The sequence below is a fragment of the Cynocephalus volans genome, chromosome 1 (genome assembly GCF_027409185.1).
Source record: "Cynocephalus volans isolate mCynVol1 chromosome 1, mCynVol1.pri, whole genome shotgun sequence".
NCBI classification, from domain to species: domain Eukaryota; kingdom Metazoa; phylum Chordata; class Mammalia; order Dermoptera; family Cynocephalidae; genus Cynocephalus; species Cynocephalus volans.
In genome coordinates, this window is record NC_084460.1 from 43,970,819 (window position 1) to 43,990,860 (window position 20,042).

Below are 20,042 nucleotides of genomic sequence, written 5' to 3' on the forward strand. Positions count from 1 at the left end.
TTTGTGGACTCTTGTCTGAAAACATAACCCCTTTCAGACAAAAACTTGAGCAAATTTGGGAATGTCACCCAGGTTCTAAATGTTGCCTTCTACTTTCCTAAGACTGTACTATTCAGATGCAGCCTCCACTTTCAGAAGAAAATCAGGGGCCGGCCCGTGGCTCACTTGGGAGAGTATGGTGCTGCTAACACCAAGGCCACAGGTTCGGATCCCTATCTATATAGGGATGGCTGGTTAACTCACTTCGGAGAGCATGGTGCTGACAAAACCAAGTCAAGGGTTAAGATCCCCTTACCAGTCATCTTTAAAAAAAAAAAGAAGAAGGAAATAAGATCCTCATAAAGCAAAGAACTAAAATGTTTCTGAATTCAACTCTAAGGAGGCATCCAAACAGCTCATTTTGTCCTTAACACATGCTGAGGATGGCAAGACTCTTTCTTCCTTTTTAAGTATAAAGGTGAGCCAAGTGTACATCTCCATTCTTAAAATTAGGTTATATTAATCCCACCATTGTTAAATTAATACTCTGTCAAAAACTATGACCCATCATCTCACAGTGATTCTTCAACTTTGGTGTGCATATGAAGAACCACCTACGAAGCTTGATAAAGTACAGATGCCCAAGTCCTATCCCAGGGATTGTGACTAAATAGCATGTGGGGGGGTTCCAAGCATATGTATTTTTAATAAGGTTAAATAGAGTGATTCTGATGCACCCCAAAGTTTTGATTCACTATTTTGGAACTTAGCAAAAATCAGTTGGAGCTTTTATTTTTCTGATATTCTTTATCACTGAATATCACTTTATTTCATTTACAAATAACTCACAAGTGAAAGATTAATTTGATTACATCTGGGTCATTTAAATTTGGTGCCTAAGGGGACAGAGGCAACTTGCCTTCATAGCTGATTTTTCTTGTAGGTTTTAATTTCAGGATTCCCTCAGTGCACAGCTTCCACTAAAGGGGAAAATTTAAATAGTCTTTCATCCCTCTTGAAACATTAAAGGTCTCCTGTATATGTTCTGCAGTTCGCAAAGTTACTCTTTTAAGTACCAACAGCATGAACCCAAAACCCTGGCTGGCCTGAGAAGTCAAATGCCAGAAACCCACAATGCGGTGCAATCCCTGTGTCATGTTGGTGATTGTTTCATGGAAAGATGCTGAAGGGGAAATGCTAAAAAACAAAACAGAGTTAATCTCATGAACAGCCATGCCCTTCTCCAGGACTTTCCCCATCCAGCGATGGTGCCACTCTACTGCATTCTGTACACAGGGTTGATAGCAAAGAGACAAGACCTCTGATTTTTTTTTAATGATTTGACAGTCACCCAGGAGGGAACAATTTCTCCTCTTTGAATAACTTGTAGGTAAAAACAGAAAAAAATATGTTACATATGAACACACACCCAAATTACCTAAAGTACTAAAAGTTCAAGTGAGAAAGTACATATTCCAAAAAATACTAAAAACAGTTAAAAAAGGGAATCCCAAAGCTAATGTCTGCAAAAAAATCCTGCAGAGGAAAGACAACAGTTATAGAAAATGACTAATTGCCTTCTGAATATAAAGAAACATTTCAAATACAAATATGCTTTAAAATAACATTTTTAAACTAGCTTCATGTGAGTGGGAAATTTGTTTTTCTTAAATGCATAACTGCTTAATAATAATAGCTACCATTTCTCAAGCATTTACTAAGCGCAAGGCATTGTGCTCCACACTTTAACATGTGTTCTCTCATTTAATTCTCACAATACACCTATTCTGTAAGTATTATCATCCCCATTTTACAGATGAGGAAACTGAGGTTCAAAGTAGTAACTTGACCAAGGTCGTTCAAATACAGACACTGAAGGCAACTCACCTAACAGTGCTATGCTATGGAGCCTATTTATGATTGTGCTTGATGTTACCTTTAGTCAAATGAAAACAGAAACTTGAGTTCATTCAAGGCTTGAGGTTTGCATGCGAAGAAAAACGAGGCATAATAAATTACTCAAACTCAATTACATTATCTTTGCTGCAAGACTAGGACCAAAAACAGGAGGCCCAATTCCTTATCTCTCAAACTATATCCTCATATGCTACAGCCACAAAAGATAACGCCAGATAGGCAAAAACGAAGTTCCAAGATGTACATTATCACAGACACCAAACAAGTTTAAAAGACTGAACTCTTGAATAACGATCAGCAAAATTTCAATTTGTAGTCAGTCCACTCTCTAAGGCAAGGGTAACTAAAATCAAAGACAATCCAAAATACTTTGAGACCAATTTCTACCTTGCATCTTCAAGCCTTTTACCTAGATTGCTAACAAGCAGCAGAACTGATTTCCCGTGACCTCCTCTCCCTGACCAGTCTAAGGTCCATGTGCAAACAAAAAGGACAGGAGCCAGAGGTGGACTGCAGAAAAGGGGAGGCTCAGAGCCTGGAAACTCATGGGAAATCAATCACAGCTGCTTGGGAATTGTCTCTATTCAGAACCCTAAACGACCATACATTATTTGGAGTTTTAAAAGTCAAATATCCCAAAAAGAAAAATATCTTTCCTTTGACCTATTCTGCAAGGATGAAAAAAAGAGGCAACTCTTTAAAAATCTATACATCTGTATCCTTTTGCGACAACCTCTGCAGTTTGAAAATATGTATTTTGAATCACAGCACCACTTTTGACAAAAAACAAAACAAAACAGAAAACATTCCTGGTGGGTTAGAAATACACAAGCAGTAGAGACAATGTATTACCTTACAGTGAGCTGGACCTTGCTCAGGCAAAAGCTTATACTCAGGCTGAGTCTTACTGAAATGGGCTAACTCATTCACAAGACACAATGGGCTTTTCTCTTTGGGGTTTGCCATGTTAGAAGAAACTGAAAAATAATGTAAGAGCATTGAAGTCAACTAGCACTTTATAAGACTACTGTTCTCCCAGGGATATGAAAATAGAGGGAAAACAAACTGAAGGTCTAAGGATTTAGACAACCAACAGTGATGCAAAACTTCAAACCATACTAGCAGCACATGCTTAGAGAAGACACACTGGGGTCTTTCCTGAACCAGTCAAGACTAGGAAGGGTATGTCTTCAAAAGAGAGAAAACAGAAGTCATGGAAATAACTAAGCCACGGCAGGCAAGCAAGATTTGGAATCAGATGAAGCACTGCTATTATAATCAACCAAGAAAATAACCAGGAAGTTTTCTGAGCAGACACACACCGATTACTGCAACAGTTGTCAGCTGTACCCTGTTCGTTATTTCACCAAACTCAACATGCCAATACCATGTCTCAAATGATGACTTCCATTTTCCACACAGCTAACTTCTCATTCCTGGGGCATCCCCTAGTCTTTTCTCCAGAGGCTGCCATCCTCAGACATTACCTATTTCTGACAATTACATAAATAAAATAAAATGGCCTTCATGGGTAGGAGTTTTACAAAGTCAATAGGATTTGGCTATAAGAACACATAAGACAAAAAGGCAATAAATCCCATAAGACTGAAATGGTCTGTGCCTTTCCTTTTAAGACAGTCTCACATGGCAAATTTGGAGCCAAGTGGATTTCTAGGGGACTGTGACAAGTCAAGAACGCTATCTGGTGAGCCAGTCCAAGGAATTCTGGAAGTAGTGTGAAAGATGCCACACAGCTGAGGGTAGGAGAAGCAAACAATCTAAGGACAGATTTACAAAGTAAAGGAAATGAGAGAAAATGCAAGGGAAATTGTCAGGCATAAGGAAGGGGTTGAAAAGAATTTGTTATAAGGTGACTCTGGTAGGGAGACATCCACACTGACATCCCATTTATTTAACCAGTCTTGTTACTTGGGTGGGGGGGAAACAGAATATTGTTTTTAGGTTTTCCCTCCAAGTATTTCAAGTCTTTTCTAATCAATGATTACCTTTAGTTCATTTTAATTTTCCTAATATTCAGATTTAAATGCTTCCAAACCTATTTCCTTTCTAAAAATGTTTCTTTATGCAATTTCTAATCCTATGATTTCTGAACTACCTCTGGAACCTCCCAGACTTAAACTCACTTGTTCAAAATAAAAACTAAATGCCAATGCACTCTTTCGCTTTCTAGTAAATCTGGCTGCACCTTTGCTCAGGATAAAAATGTTACAGACATATAAAAAGGGGGCTTGTGCATACAAGAGTTCTTTGTCAGAGGGAAATAATTTTAAAAGCAGAATTTGTCTTACAACAATGAATTTCCAAAGTGGTATTTATTGCTCAATTCTTTCTACCTGCCACCACTTAAAAACAAATTAGGCTTTACAATCTGAGTAGCTTTCAATTCTTTCTTACAACTTACAGTCTGTCAACTGAGGTCTCTGTTAACCCCATATACAACCAGTGTTCCACATCTGTGATGAAGAAGCGTGGGTAGTAATACTTCTACTTCCCAGGCTGGCCAGTCAGTTCAGCTAGTTAGACTCAGTCTTATAACCTCAGTCACGGGTTCTGATCCCCATACCAGCCAGCCACAAAAAAAATAAAATAAAATAACCTTCTGCTTCTTAAGGGTAAATGTGAGGGCTCCCTACATCTGCAACCTACTTATCAGACAAGAAAACAGACTAAGAAAACATTTGAAACAGAAGACACTTGGATTAATACGCTTACCTGCAGCTGCACTGGTGGATGTAATAGATGCAGAGGGTAAAGCAGAGTTTTGAATAGGTCTACCTGCATTTTCAGAGGGCAGAGAGCTAGTAGTAGAAGGAATACTCATCAAAGGCTGTGAGAGAAGAGACTGGTTCTTGTTCAGTATTTGGCTCCCTGAGAGAGTGGCAGATGGGCTCTGAACTTGCACTTGAACTTGAGACATGGTCACTTTCAACAAAAGTAACAGCTTTCAGTGCAGGTTAATTCAGTGCTATGAAGTCTAAAGTTCTACCTAAAAGTTGTAAGGGAAAGAAAATACAAAGGTAAATTATAGAGGAGATATGTAATTGCCAATGTTCAGTTAAAATTGGTGTCACCTGCTCAGTTATGAAAATAGCCCCATCTAGCATGTAGCTATGTTGATTCATTAGAAATGTTTCCCATTGGTACACAGTAAGTTTCCTGGCCCCGTGACTTTCCCACAGTGTTTCTAGAATGATTTCCAATACCCACATGTTCTATATGTTCATTTTACAAAAAGAATAAGTAGGATATAATAGTAGTTGCCGAATGTTAAGAATTGTACACTACAGCTTATATTCAAAACTGCAAATTTAAAAGTATGTAAAGGTTTTCCATAATACATGAGATATGGTAAAGATTTCTGATCTCAAAATTATGAGAAATTGAAAAGAAACTGGGTTATTTACACCATTAATAGGTGAATGTAAACACTGCTTCCATTTAAGGGCCACAGGCTCAGATTGGCATCCTTAGAGCTTTTCTTTAAGTTGACTAAAGGGAGGGAGGAATCTCTCCCTTCTGCGGTTTCTTTTTCCTTATGATACTAAAAGATGTATTTGATTTCCTAAGAGGTTTGCTTTGGTCTCATTTAATCACACAGATCCCAAACAAAAAAACAAGGCTCACTATCCTGAGAAATGATTTGAATAACAAAAACCATTCCATAGTATTTGTACTATTAAAAGTAAAAGTGGAGAAGATGAAGAAGAGAGGAACAGATTTTAGACTGGCAATTTTACTGGTGTGGCTGGGGGTTGGGGAGCACAGGAGATTATTTACTTCTTGAAAGTTAGGAGGACAGCAAAGGCATTATTTCTAAATACATTTAAATTTCTTCACAAGTCAAAAATAAGGACAGCTCTGCTCACTTTCATGGCCATCTTAAAAAAGCTGAAAATGTTTTAAGGGAGTCAAAAGTACTTAAAAATAACCAGTAGCAATGAAGAACAGAAATGACAGGTCCCTCAGGTGATAGCTAACCAAAGCAGAAACCAGCAAACCTACTAATTAGAAGTTCTATTACAAAGTAATTATTTGTTACTTTAATTTTTTTTAAAGTCTCAAAATGATTTTAAAGCTGTAAGTCTAGAAAGAGATGAATGACCAGAGCAATTAAGTTACTTGAGGACTCCTGGCACATTCTCTCTTGCTGAGAGCAAAAAGGACTGCAAAACTCAAAAGAAACTCAGGTGAAATATGGCTTTGGATAACAAAGGCATAAACATTACCTTATTCAACAAAATTCCCAAATAGTGCAGTTATCATTGTTTACTTTTGGAGTCAGAACAAAATAACAGAGGAGGTCCACTGAAGATCTAAATAATGGTCTTAGCAGACAAGTTGACAGTGACAGGAAACAAGTCCAGAGCCATTTAGAAGTCATCTATGACCTTGTTTCATTGGTTTTTTTTTTTTCCTTCAGCTGCCAAAATAGAAATATTTCTCTCCCTCCCCGCTACTCACTTACTCCTTCCCCCTTTCCTGCTCTTGCTGAACTGTCTTGAGAGCATTTTTCACAACAAAAAAAAAATCACTTACATTACTCACAACTTCACAACACCAACCATAGGTCACAAGATCAAAAAACAAGCCTAAAGCAAAGTGTCTGCTCCAGAGTCCACTCCCATCCCAGAAGGAGCAACTCAACTGCCCTGGGTGGCTCTGAGAGTCTGAGACTCTGAATGAAAGCCTAAATTTAGAAAGGGTGGGGCCCAAAGGGATCTTTTTTGGCTAACGCTATCTAAAGCAGGCCCATTGCCAGCATTTCCACTCATAGTCATAAATACACAGGTTTTCCAGAAGCTGAGAAAGGAACAGGCTTTACTGCCTCGAAAATGTTAACCTCAAGCTCACCCAGAGGAGTTATGTCTTTCTAACAATTGGTTGAAAGTAGTTAAAAACTGCAAATAAGAATTTTTAAACTCTCCAAATAAGACTGTGCACTTTACAAACTTTAAATTTCCAACATGACCAATACTAAAATTCAAAAAACAGTACTCTTTTGCTAAAAATTTGTAATCACTTATGTCAGCCTGAAAAGAATCTAAAAGCAATGGTTCTCAAGAGGGGGCAATTTTTGTTTCCCAGAGGACATGTGCCAATGTCTGTAGACAGTTTTTTGTTGTCATAACCAATGGGGCAAGGAAGCCTACTGGTGTCTAATGGGTACAGGGGCCAAGGATACTGTTCCAAGTACACATACACTAACCAACAAAATAAAATCTTACTAATGTAGTAAGTGGCTTACATACTTAGAAAAGAAAATCCTCTTTCCATCTAAAAAGGCTCTAAAAAATAGATGCTAATATTTTAGCACCCTAACAGATGCTCTTCTCACAAAGAGAACAAGACAGACATCATAGCTATGAATGGGGAAAAATATACTGTTTATCCACATAATTCAAAGAACAAATAAAGCTTTTTTTCACTACTGATTCCCCCCCCCCCCAAAAAAAAAGATGACCGGTAAGGGGATCTTAACCCTTGACGTGGTGTTGTCAGCACCACGCTCTCCCAAGTGAGCTAACCAGCCATCCCTAATAAAGAATCCGAACCCGTGGCCTTGCTGTTTTCAGCACCGCACTCTCCTGAATGAGCCACGGGCCAGCCCCTCACTACTGATATTTATATGGGTCATAGCAGCCTTCAGAGGAACCACGAAATTTTGGAAATACAGCTTGAACCTGTTGGTCAAGAGTACTCTCCTGAAGATTAAATCCTTAAATTCAAACTTAAGTCTTTTCCTTTAAACCTGTCCTTAAAGATTGTTTTCCACCAGGTAAATTAGGAACTGAGATATCAAAATGCTTTGTTAGAGTCTTCTTAGAGAAGAATATTATTTTATACATAGTAAAATTGGGATGAAAAGTTTTAAACAAAGACTCTTCATCTCTAGTGCTGGAAACACCTTGGACTGTGAGGCCAGGGGTGTGCTGTCACTTCCCTGCCGCCCTGCCTCCCACACAGTGAGGGCCTTAATCTCCTGGGTTTTTTTCTATTTGAAGGGCTTTAGACACCAGCTTAGGAAAACATGCTCTTCTTATTCTCAAGTCTTAAATATGGAGTATATACGAACACTATAACATTAAGAGAGGTGAAATGATGGACTTATAGTTACATCCTTTAAAAGATTCCTTAATTCCAAGTCCCCCTGGGTCCTAACATTGGCTTGGTGACACAAAAACCTTCTCATAAAAATATTCTCTCACCTTGGCTGGCAACTACCATTTTACAAGGGTCAAGTAATTTTTATGCATTATACAGAAGGGGAATATGGGCACATGAACTCTATGAAAGCATTTTTTTAAATTATACATAATGTGCTTAAAAAGTGGTCAGGCACAAAATGCATATTCCTCACTCAGCAGTGAATCTACGAAGACTAGACTATATTGAGCACACGGTCTGAGCAATTTGTTTAATGCACAAGAAGGCAGATCCTTCTAGAAACAGTTTATGGAACTATCTGCTTAGTCTTACTTTCAACTAACAGACTGTTAAACCTTTGTAGTGGAAATAACAACTTAAGCAATTATGGAAAAACACATTTTTATTTTATTTTTTTATTTTTATTTTTAAAGATGACCGGTAGGAGGATCTTAACCCTTGACTTGGTGTTGTCAGAACCATGCTCACCCAGTGAGCTAACCGGCCATCCCTATACGGGATCCAAACCTGTGGCCTTGGTGTTATCAGCACCACATTCCCCCAAGTGAGCCACGGGCCGGCCCCAAAAAACACATTTTTAATAACCAATTTTTTAACTGGATTAACATATGACTTATAATGTAACATCTATACTTTTGCGTAATCAACACATCATTCTCCTTTGTAATAAGTGATATTTCCAAACAAGACATATTTTTAAAAAGAAAGGAAGAAAAGAAACAGACAAAGAAAAAGAAAATAAAGAATATGGCCACAAGTATTTCACTAAATACCACCCTTTCAAGTCCTTCAGTATATCTGGTGTGACATGGATACACAGATACAAAGGAGTACTCCAGTTCCTTGCTATAATAAAGCATTAGCAATACCAATAGCAATTTTAGAATATATTCATTCAATATTCAACAAAAATTGACTAAGCATCTACAACATGTCAAATCATAAATGGCAGACTATATTTTCAAATGCTGGAAAAAATCTTTGCAGCAAGAAGAGATCTTTTTTTTTTTTTTTTTTTGGTCGTTTTTTCGTGACCGGCACTCAGCCAGTGAGTGCACCGGTCAGTCCTATATAGGATCCGAACCCGCGGCGGGAGCGCCGCCGCGCTCCCAGCGCAGCACTCTACCAAGTGCGCCACGGGCTCGGCCCAGATCTTCAAGCAATCAATCATAAATCTATTCATCTGTTCTCTTTAGTGTTTGAGAGGCTCCACTCCCAGAGAAACTTAATCAATAAGAAAAAAATTAAGGAATAACCACTCTTCCAGGTTGGCTGGTTAGCTCAGTTAGAGCGTGGTGTAACACCAAAGTCAAGGGTTTGGATCCCTGTAATGGCCATCCTCCCAAAACAAAAAGAGGAATAAACCACTTTTCCTACAACATAAGGTCCTTTTCAATAGCCCAAATACACCTAAAATACCCACATCATTCTTTATAACCAACAGTTGCTTCCAAGATCCTTTTCTGATACATCTTTCTAGTTGCAATGTGATTATATTTTGTGTAAATAAACTCACTCTCCGCTGCTGTTCTCTCCTACCCCCAAAAACAGCAATTCATGGACTCCAAACATTATCCAAACACCTGTACGTAGGGCAGCCACAATTAAGAAGTATGTCAATCACTGTCACCTGACATAATTATTTCTGAAACAAATGCTTTAAGGTCGATGTCAAGCAAATAATGCTCAATAGCAGGACCTTATATACTAAATCACATAATAAAAAGTTCTTTAAAAGAAATATAACCAAACTACTTAAAAAAACAAAAACAAACAAAAACACTATGTGCTTAGTGCTCAAGAGAAAGACACAGAAGAATTAGCCCTGAAGAGGCACACTCACTTGCAAGACAATAAAATTAGTCAAAAAGAATGCCTGGAAACAACCCAGGCTATTCAAGACCTTTGCAGCCAGTACAAGTGACTGAATGTGGCTCCTGTCTCTCACTTGGCCCAATATCAAGTGGGAAATAGAGGATTTTCTTTTCACACAAATGTAACCGTTGGGTGGTCCATTTAAAGAGAAACTCTTCCTAAAAGAGAATCCATTAAGTGTTCATCCTAGGAAAACCATCACACCATACAAAAGTGAAAAGAAAAATTACCTCTCCAGCCTAATAAGCTGTATCTTATTTTGTTGTCTAGCCTTAAAACTTTATCAAGCTCCCCTCTACCCTTCCCTAGGACACATTCTTAAAAATAACTAAATTCAAACACATGTTATTTTTGTAAATTTTTTTTAAAAATCTAAACTTATAAAAACATAGAAAAATGTTTTAAATCAACCAAAATAAATACCTATTCATGATCTGCTGGAGATTTTTAAAAGTAGTACTGTGTAACATATTTTTGACTAAGAAGAGGCTTGGTTTAATGTAACAGTTAACTGGCTTTTCCTTTCAGAAAAGGGAAATTGTAGTCTGTAACCATGTGCCATCTACCTAGAAACATGACTGCATTTACCATCATCTTCATCCAAAACAGACTGGTGCAAGACTCAGTTTCTAAGACTTGCTGCTAAGGAGCAACCAACAATGTTAAATCAGATCAAACTTCTGAGTGTGGCTTGCAGTTCCACTCCCAACTCAGATAGTAATTATATGCCCAACTCTTGGCAATCCATTTCCCTGTGCCTCAGTTTCTCCAAAGCACTTTACATAACAGGATATTTAGCAAAGCTTCAGTTGTAGCAATGAGAAAGTTAAAACAGTAAAAGAATCCTAAGGCACGGTAATATAACTCTTTGAGATGCATTATACAAATTCAGTGTGATGAATGTAAATCCATTCACTGAGCTCTGTACAACCTCTCTAATTTCCTTATGTTTCAGTTTCCTCATTCCCAAACACTGTGGGTTAACTTGTCTACTAATTACTACCTCAGAGATACCGTATGGCGATGTGCTTTCAACTCTCAGAGAGAAAGTGCTAAAAAAAACCACAAAGCAGTGTGAATGCATGTAGTGTATTTTGCAGTGCCCTGATAAAAGACTGTAAAATCCTGAAGACTCTTACAAAACCCAGTGGTAAACAGAACTTGATTCAAAACCCTATCTCATGACAGAAAACGTTGAAATAGTTGCACAAGTTTGAAAACCAAGTTTAACATAAACAATCTGAGAAATCAAAAGCCTTTTTTAAAACAGCATCCCTGTACCAGCCAGCCGCAAAAAAAAAAGCAAACTACAAAAGTTTATGTGATCAAGATGCTTATTGAACAAGTTAAATTATTATTATTATTTTTTTAAATTTTATTTTGTCGATATACATTGTGGCTGATTATTGCTCCCCATCACCAAAACCTCCCTCCCTTCTCCCTCCCCCCCAACAATGTCCTTTCTGTTTGCTTGTCATATCAACTTCAAGTAATTGTGGTTGTTATATCTTCTCCCCCCCCCCCGTTTTTGTGTGTGTGTGAACAAGTTAAATTAAATGACAACTTCAGTAGTCAGTTTTCATCAAGTACGAAGATACTTCAAAAAGTTTGTGGAATGATTTGTATTACCTTTTAACTCTATTTTTCCAAAAACTTTTTGCAGTACCCTCATATATATGGTGGTGCTGGCTGGAGAGGTTTACATTCTTATCAATTTTTCCTGCATTTACTTTCTAATTAAATCAAGAGTAAAAAAGAAATTCAAACTGCATAAAATTTATTCTGTTTCTCTAATATTATAGCCAGAAGTAAAAATCATCTTCTACACAAGTCATTGAAGAATTCAAAAGTATCACCAATTACAAACAGGCCTGAAATTATAAAGACAAATTATGTGTACCTTAAAAAGAGGTGTTCCAGGAACAAAGTTGTTTTCGATCAGTTCTGAGAGGCTGTGTGGTTAGGAATCTCCTGGAAAATAAGAAACAATAATAATTTACTAGAGTAGGTCTTTTTTCTGAAATGTAGACATACATTGCTCAAGTTCTGGGGAAATCTAAAATTTACAAGTAGGGAAGTTTCTAAAAGCATGATGTCATGGCTTGAAGCGGCACACTGTAGAGTCTACAAAAGACACAATTGCCTGGAAACAGTAAAGAGTACTTCATAGAGATACACGCATAAGAGATGGTAGAACTTTCCTTTCTCAGTCTCAATTATTTCCTGATGAGAGAGCTGTGAATACCTTATATTTTTTTTTTTTTTCATAAAAAAGAATGAAATTCTACCATTTGCAAGAACATGGATGAGCTTGGAGAAAATTATCCTAAGTGAAATAACCCAGATACAGAAAGAGAAATACTGCATGTTCTCACTCATAACTGGAAGCTGAATCCATAAATAAACAAATGAACAATAAAGAGAGACAGAGAGAAAGAAAGAAAGAAACAACAATCACAGTAATACCTTGAACTTTCAGAAAACTAGAGGTGGAAAAGGGGAGGAGGGGAGGGGGAAAGAGAGGGGGGCTAATGAGGAATTGGTCAACGGACACAAAGAATGATTGCATATTGTAATGATGAATAAGCTAACTATACTGATCTAACCCACACGTTCTACACAATTATTGAAAGTCAACGTTGTATCCCACATGTATGTATAATAAAAAATTTAAAAAATAAAAAATAAAATGACATTATATACCATCCAATCACACAAGCTTGACTTTCAAACCTGTGGGTCTTTTTATTCCTCCTATAACTACTAGCTAAATATTTTATTCATAAATGTCCTTACCCTGTGCTTGATGATGCAAACACAATTACATGCAAAAATTTACCAAAAGGCACTTTATGCAAAGTGTTATATTAAACTGTAAAATACGAGAAAAAGCACATTATCTCAAGTAAATCCAAATCATTAATCATTTTTAGAGCTTGATTTTAGGTGACAGAATGAGTTTAATTCTCAAACTCTCAGATCTGATTCATCTAGAGGTTCCCCTTCCTTTTTAAACTGATAAGAACAGATACTACACTTGATCTTAGCCAAAAGGCCGAGAAGCGATCCCTTCCTTTTTAAATGGTAGTCAGTAACAAACAGAATTTACCTTGAGATGCTTTTTGCATTTTTACAGCAGAAAGTGTTTTTGCTCATTTCAGTTTCTCACTACTACTATGGCTTAACAGTCAATAAATAGTTGCTGCTCACTGTCTAAATGATTTCAGAAATAAAATCACGAGCTCTAATTTGTTCTCTAGTATTTTAATAGCTCAGGTTCTTTTTATAAATAGTATAACATACTAACAACTTTCCAGACTAGAACCCAGTTCTAAATGTCTGGATGATCACAAGTTCCATAACCTCACCTATTCAAAAGACTGGCATGAATAGGAACTGAAAAAGGCCTCTGAGCAGCCCAGAAATATGTCTAAGACCACCTAACACAGTCCATGCCTTTTACCAGTGGGGTCTGCCCTCAATCCAAGCCCATTTTTACCAAACTATAATTAAGTTTGGATATCCAGTTTTCCAGCCCAAAGCAAAAAATAAAATAGAATAGAAAAGGAGCTGCTAGAGTCAGACATGATAATACTGAGAAACCACCACCATCAATTTAACAGCAAAGAGAGAGATGAGAAATACAGCAGTCTGCAACCATTTGGATCTCAAACATATTTACACAAGTGATAACTGAGATTCATATACACATTCACACTCCATGAACAAATCCATTTTCTTAAATCCCCCAATTTCAAAAGATAATTCAAAGCCATCATGATTATTACCAAAATACCTATATAGCACTTACTACAATGGCAGAGATTAGACTGCAGATTAAGCCCAATTCCCCTTTTTTCCCCACTCAAGATGGTACGAGAATGCAAGAGAGTAAATAAAATCCTTTGCTGTACTCACTCAACAAATAATTATTCAACACCTACTATTTGCAGACACTATCCTAGGCACTGGGGAAAGAGGTGTGGAAAAATAAGACATAGTCCCTATCCTTTTGGAATTCACATTTGTATAGGAATAATCTTGAACCCAATACAATTTTTTTTTTTTTTTGGCTGCTGGCCCCTTTAGGGATCCGAACCCTTGACCTTGGTGTTATCAGCACTACACTCTAACCAACTGAGTTAACCTGTCATCCCCCCAACAAATTTTTAAAATAATTCACAGTGGCATTTTAATTAGTAGTAACAAATGGTGTATAATACACATCACCTCATAACTGAAAAAGACATAATGCAAAAGACCCTTGGCTGTGAACAGTGGATTTAGGATAAGGGCAAACCAGCTAGCACACAGCTATTTATAAACTCTTGATTGGGGATCTGAGTTTAAGTCCCAACTCTGCCATTCAGTGAATAACCCTGAGCAAGTCATATATATACAGGCTTCGGCCTTTTACTATATAAAATGGGGTTACCACACACCAATTCATATGATTGATAAAACAGTAACCATATGATTCTTGGGTGGATTAACTGGTAATGTAGGTGAAATGCTTATAAACTATGATATGCCATACCAAAGTTAGCTGTTAAGCATTACTTTAGTGGGGTACACCATAACTGATATTATAAAATATCAGTAAATCACATTCAAAACACACTATTTAGAAAGAAAAAAGCAAATTTTAGAAGGACCTCATGCAAAAAAAAAAAAAAAAAAAAGATTTTACTTTATTTTTTATGTTTGGTGCTTAAATAAATTCTCAACAGGGAAATTATTACAGACTATAAAGGTCTACTCTACTACAAACCAAAAGGAAACTTATTTACCTAACAGTATTTGACTGTCATCTAGGTAAAATGTCATGGAGCCAAAATGAGCAGGTCAGTTAAATTGTGCAACAAAGAACATAAAGGGCTGGCCCCGTTAGCTCAGTTGGTTAGAGCACGGTACTGATAACACCAAGGTCAAGGGTTCGGATCCCCAAGCTCGCTAGCCACCAAAAAAAAAAAGAACATAAGCTTCCAAGCATAATCAGCCTTATTATTACATATAAATTATCCTCTTTCTGACAGGAAAGGACTGCTTAGCATTCTTCATAAAATCACAATGGCATCAGCAGACAATGGCCCTATCTGTACCAGGGTGGAATCTGCAAGGGTAGAATATTCACTTCTCAGTTAATTTCAATCTATAAAAAGCATGGACTTCAAAAAAGCAAAGATGTGAGAAAATCACACAAGATCTAGTTAAATGATCATAAAACTCATCCCTAAGGGGAGCCAATATAGTAACAATTTAAGCAGCATAATCTGCTCACTACATTCCCAGAAATAATATATTTCCAACACCTTTTCATCATTAACAAGATACACTTATGTCATTACAGACAACACAGTTGCCTCAGTTGAGGTTAAACACAGAATGGAACCTCTTATACCATCTCACTAAAACACAAATTCAAAGGCAGATTTAATTTCATTAACCTAAACTTTGAAGGCTAGTCATAAGAGATGACTACTGCCTGGGTGGAGAACCAAAGCAGCTTATGATTAAGGAAATCATCAACTCAGAGAAAGTAAAGAAGAAACCATTCCAGAGGCTGCTCAATACCAAACGGAAGGTTGCATTAAGTACTCCCAACACCACTAGCCAGGAATTGGATGTTTGAAACAGCTGGGAAGCAATGACGGAAACCACCACATACCCTATAAAGTTAATTGGAAGCTTAGTTAACTCATTTGCAATAAAGCAGAATATTACAACTCAAAAGAAACTCATTTTTCTCAGAAACAACCTTGACTATAGTTAATAAATCATTTTTAAGAAACTTCATGACAGATTATAGCAATTATTTAGGAGAGAGCCTCCTTCAACACAAATGTTAATAAAACATCCCCTCCTCCTTTATGTCTAAGCCCTCTCCAAACACAAAACTGTGAATCAGCTTAAAAGTTTTAGCTTAATTTGACACAAAAGTGAACTATAAATCTTCAAACTATTTCAAGGGCCCACTTAAAAGACTGAGTATTATTTAACCAGACTTTCTTCCAAATTGATCTAAAGTTCTAATGAACAAAATCCATCCTAGCTGGGGGGCACCAAGGTGGGAGAAGAGGGCGCCACTGGTGACAGACAGAACCAATTATCCTAAACAAAAAAACCCCTAAGTATAATTAGAGATGAAGTGTGGTTCAGTGGAGAGAGCACTGGCTTTGGAGCCAGACGAAATACTGAGCTCCAATGCTAATACTTAGCAGCTCAGGACCCTGCACCAGTTATTTGGCCTCTCAGAAGGGCCTCAGTATCCTCAGCTATTATGAACCTTACTCTGCAAAGATGCTTGTGAGCACTAAAAATACAACATAAAGTCTACTTCAATCCTTGGTACAAAGAAGAGCTCAATGAACTGTAGCTTTTGTATTATTAGATAAATTCAACCTGACCTTTTAGATTACTTTTCTGCATCAAATAACTTTTACCCTGTAATTCTAACTTGGCACATGGTAAGAGCTCAATAAACAGCAGCAAATATTATTATCCAGCAAATTCACTAATCCTGTACTCAGTCACATAAACATCTATAAATATATTTATAGCTACACACCACTTGTAAAAAAATTCTAAATGAGATCAGAGAACCTGGTGACTACCCACTCACTGGGCAACCAGTTCTATAGTTACATCAAATATAGAAGCAATCTAATGTAGGTTTAGCCCTCAACGATCATTTTCATTTAGGGAGAAAAGACCCCAAGGCACCTAAATAAATTTTCTTACCTTTTGTAGTCTGGGAGACATGACTTCTATCATATTATAAAAAAATGACCAGTTTTGCTTCCATTACAGTTATACACCCACAACGTCATCACACCTTTCCCAAATTAGATTCCCAGATTAAACAGAAGCCAGATGGATTATAGATTTAATAGTTAAAAGACTAATTTTTAATTGAAAGCAAATACTTTCTTGGATAGATTTTTCCACTTTCATTTTCAGTAAATATACTTTGAGGGAGTCCCCTGAACAAACTCCTCTAACAAAGTAAATGAACATATGTAATCCTAGAAAATATAATTAGCAGTCTGCAGAGATCTGCTCATCTGGTGACATAAACCACTTTTATATCAACTTTACTCACTAGTATGGAAATGCAAATATTTAAAAAATAAATTAAGCTATTTGCAGTAATTTCCCATTTTACCATTTTTAAAATAATAAATAATTTTCTTTACAGTAAGGTTTTTTTAATTCAGAGCATTAAATTGTCAACAAGACGAGCCATCCATCCAGTGGCATTTGATAAGATCAACATAGTGACATATTTGTAATCCTATTTTTAGTATGTGAGAATGAAGGATTTGGTCAACATTATTCAAGCTTTGTAATACTTGATTTATAGATGAGTACCTTGGTGCAAAAGTTGATTAAACAATTCGCTTTAAAGAGTTCTCGAGTCAAAGCAAAATTGGAAGTAAAAATCAACAAAGCTCTTGGCTTTTAAAGATCTGGGAATACCATATAGGGCTATCTCTATCTATCATTGTATTTATTTATTTATTTTTGGCAGTTGGCCAGTATGGGGATCCAAACCCTTGACCTTGGTGTTATAACACCAAGCTCTAACCAAATGAACTAACTGGCGAACTGATCATCTCAATTTAAAATTAACTGTAATAAATATGCATGCTCAAGTATTTTGTGTGCTGATGTTGCTATTCCCTTAAAATGTACCAAAAAATAAAATGAGTTAATGAATTAGAGCGATGGACTGATGGAATAAACACGTGACAAGGCAAGTATAGTAAAATGTTAATATTTCTAAAGTAGCTGGTATTTATAGCAGTGTACACTAAACTCTCTTAAACTTTTTTACATATTTGAAATTCTTAATAATAAAATGTTGAGGGGAAATAACCAGAGTAACTAACATGTCTTCTCATAGTTCAATCTCTAACTTGTAATTTATATTTTTTGGAACAGCATAAATGCTATAGCCTTGACTCCGATCAAGTTTTACTTAAAGAAAAGCTCAAGTAGAAAATTATACCACAGTGGGGACTGCCGGTGGCTCACTTGGGAGAGTGTGGTGCTGATAACACCAAGGCCACCGATTCAGATCCCTATATAGGGATGGGCGGTTAGCCCACTTGGGAGAGTGTGGTGCTGACAACACCAAGTCAAGGGTTAAGATCCCCTTACCGGTCATCTTAAAAAAAAAAAAAAAAAGAAAGAAAAGAAAATTATATCACAGGCTTTCAACTACAAAGGTCTCCATCACCAGAAGTTAATTGAAAACAACCTATTGTAGGTCTAGTGTGAAACAAATCTGTCACAAAATTCTCTAAAGATTTTTGAAGACTCTAAAATCCAATTCTGAGAGTAAAGAAAGCAAGCCCAAAAGCTTCATACTAGAAGGAGGAATTTACATTTCCCCAAATTGAGCAATTCTGCATTACTAAGTATGACATCAAATAAGATGATCCAGTTTGGAGGCTCATAAAAACAAAGCCTCTGGATCTGACTTAATGACATCTCACAAAAAGATACCTTTTTCATGAAAGTTTCACCTTTTTGCTGGTGAATTTCACTCACTCTATCCAGTAAAAGGGCTCAAAGAAAGTTGCCTTACAAATTGGAGCTCACTTTGTGCCTCCCGTGTTAAGTATCTGCATTGTCTTACTGCAGAGAGACTGTGCATGAAGAAGCACAATATAACTCCCATGTTAATGATTACACCCAGAATTTTATTAACGGTTTAGACTTCAGAATTGGGGGGAAAGTTCCTTGAGTCAGTTCATTTCTAAACTTAAAATAATCTGCATAAATGGACTTTCTGGCCAAATCTTAAGAGAGCAATCTATTCCGAAGAAACTGCATTTACAGTAACAATTCTAAATACTTGAAAGTTTTACTTTAAGCCTAATGGGAAGCACTAAGCATTTTAAAAATATATTTTGTGTCCTTTCCTAGATAGTAAATTTTTCCCCCTAAATTAATTTTAAGAGGTATATCCCTTTCCATCTCCTAGGTTGTAATAACTAAAACATAATATATAACATTTCCACTGTACCTGATCAAGCTCAAAAGTAAAAACCTGCAGAATTGAAATAATGATGTTACAGGACTAAAAGCAGCAAACTGTTCATAACCAGAAATTTGAAAATTAAGTAACAATGGCAAACATTTATAATATTCCTGTCGACATCCGTCTGTTCAAAGAGAGACCTCTTTTTAGACAAGAAAAATAGAAACACCTATACTGTGATTTCATACTATTCACAAAAATTAAAGTTTCATTCATACTTACTAAATTTGTTGTTTGTAACTACAGCAGATGGGGGAACTTGGAAAACAATTCTACATCAAAGTGTTTGAAGTCAAATATCTTTTGTTTAATTCTTAACCTAAGGTAATAGCAGTATATTTACACAACTACTGTAAAGAAACTTTGAAAGTTTTCATTATGAATTATTAACTGTAGTTTAACTTTGACACAAAGCTATTCTCTATTAAAAATGGCTTAACAGGTAGGTCTCCACCTAAACAAGATTAGGGAAATCTGTATTTCTAATTGTTTTTCAACTATAGTAATTAATAGATCAAGAACTGTTGCCTTTGAACACAACGAAGCAAGGCCATATTTTGAATGTGACTTTGAGGAGAAAGCACTGAATCAGGAGCTAATTCATCTGCCGATTCTTTTCCCCCCTGCTGTATAGTAATCATGCATAAATAGAGATGAGAGGCCCAACAAACAAGATTAGAACTATGATTCTACTAAAATTAAATTTTGTGACAGATTAACAGTCTGGGGCAATCTGGTAAAAGTCAAAATCGCTATTTTTGTACTATGATGTTTAGGATTTGTTTCAAAATAATCCAGTTTGGGGGAGGGGTACAACATGAAACAAGATGACCTTGGCTATGAGTTAATAATTGTCAAAGTTGAGTGGCCAATACATAAGGTTCTCTATTTTACCCAAGTTTTGTATACTTCCCATAACATAAAAGTTAAAAAAAAAAAAAAAAAGAACAAAAGCACTTTATCTATCGCAATATTAAAACATCATTTCCCTAGCACTACTACAATCTGTGATACGGCAGTAGAAGACATGCTTTGT

At 36.4% G+C, this 20,042-nt stretch overlaps 1 protein-coding gene and 1 non-coding gene across 6 annotated transcripts in view; both read right to left on the reverse strand.

Moving 5' to 3' along the window:
- Nucleotides 1-20,042, reverse strand: part of STAU1 (staufen double-stranded RNA binding protein 1) — a 57,948-nt gene that overhangs the window by 35,855 nt on the left and 2,051 nt on the right. For 4 of the 5 annotated variants that reach the window (XM_063098503.1, XM_063098506.1, XM_063098505.1 and 1 more), the window contains exons 2-3: nucleotides 11,858-11,928; nucleotides 4,630-4,903 (exon numbers count right to left, since the gene is read on the reverse strand). In XM_063098503.1, the coding sequence (XP_062954573.1) occupies nucleotides 4,630-4,834 (205 nt within the window). In that variant the 5' untranslated portion in view covers nucleotides 4,835-4,903; nucleotides 11,858-11,928. The remainder of the gene's footprint in view (nucleotides 1-4,629; nucleotides 4,904-11,857; nucleotides 11,929-20,042) is intronic. The other variant, XM_063098507.1, reaches the window with a different exon arrangement.
- On the reverse strand, nucleotides 12,832-13,024 carry LOC134366077 (U2 spliceosomal RNA). The gene has a single exon (XR_010022241.1). It is a non-coding gene; the product is annotated as a U2 spliceosomal RNA (small nuclear RNA).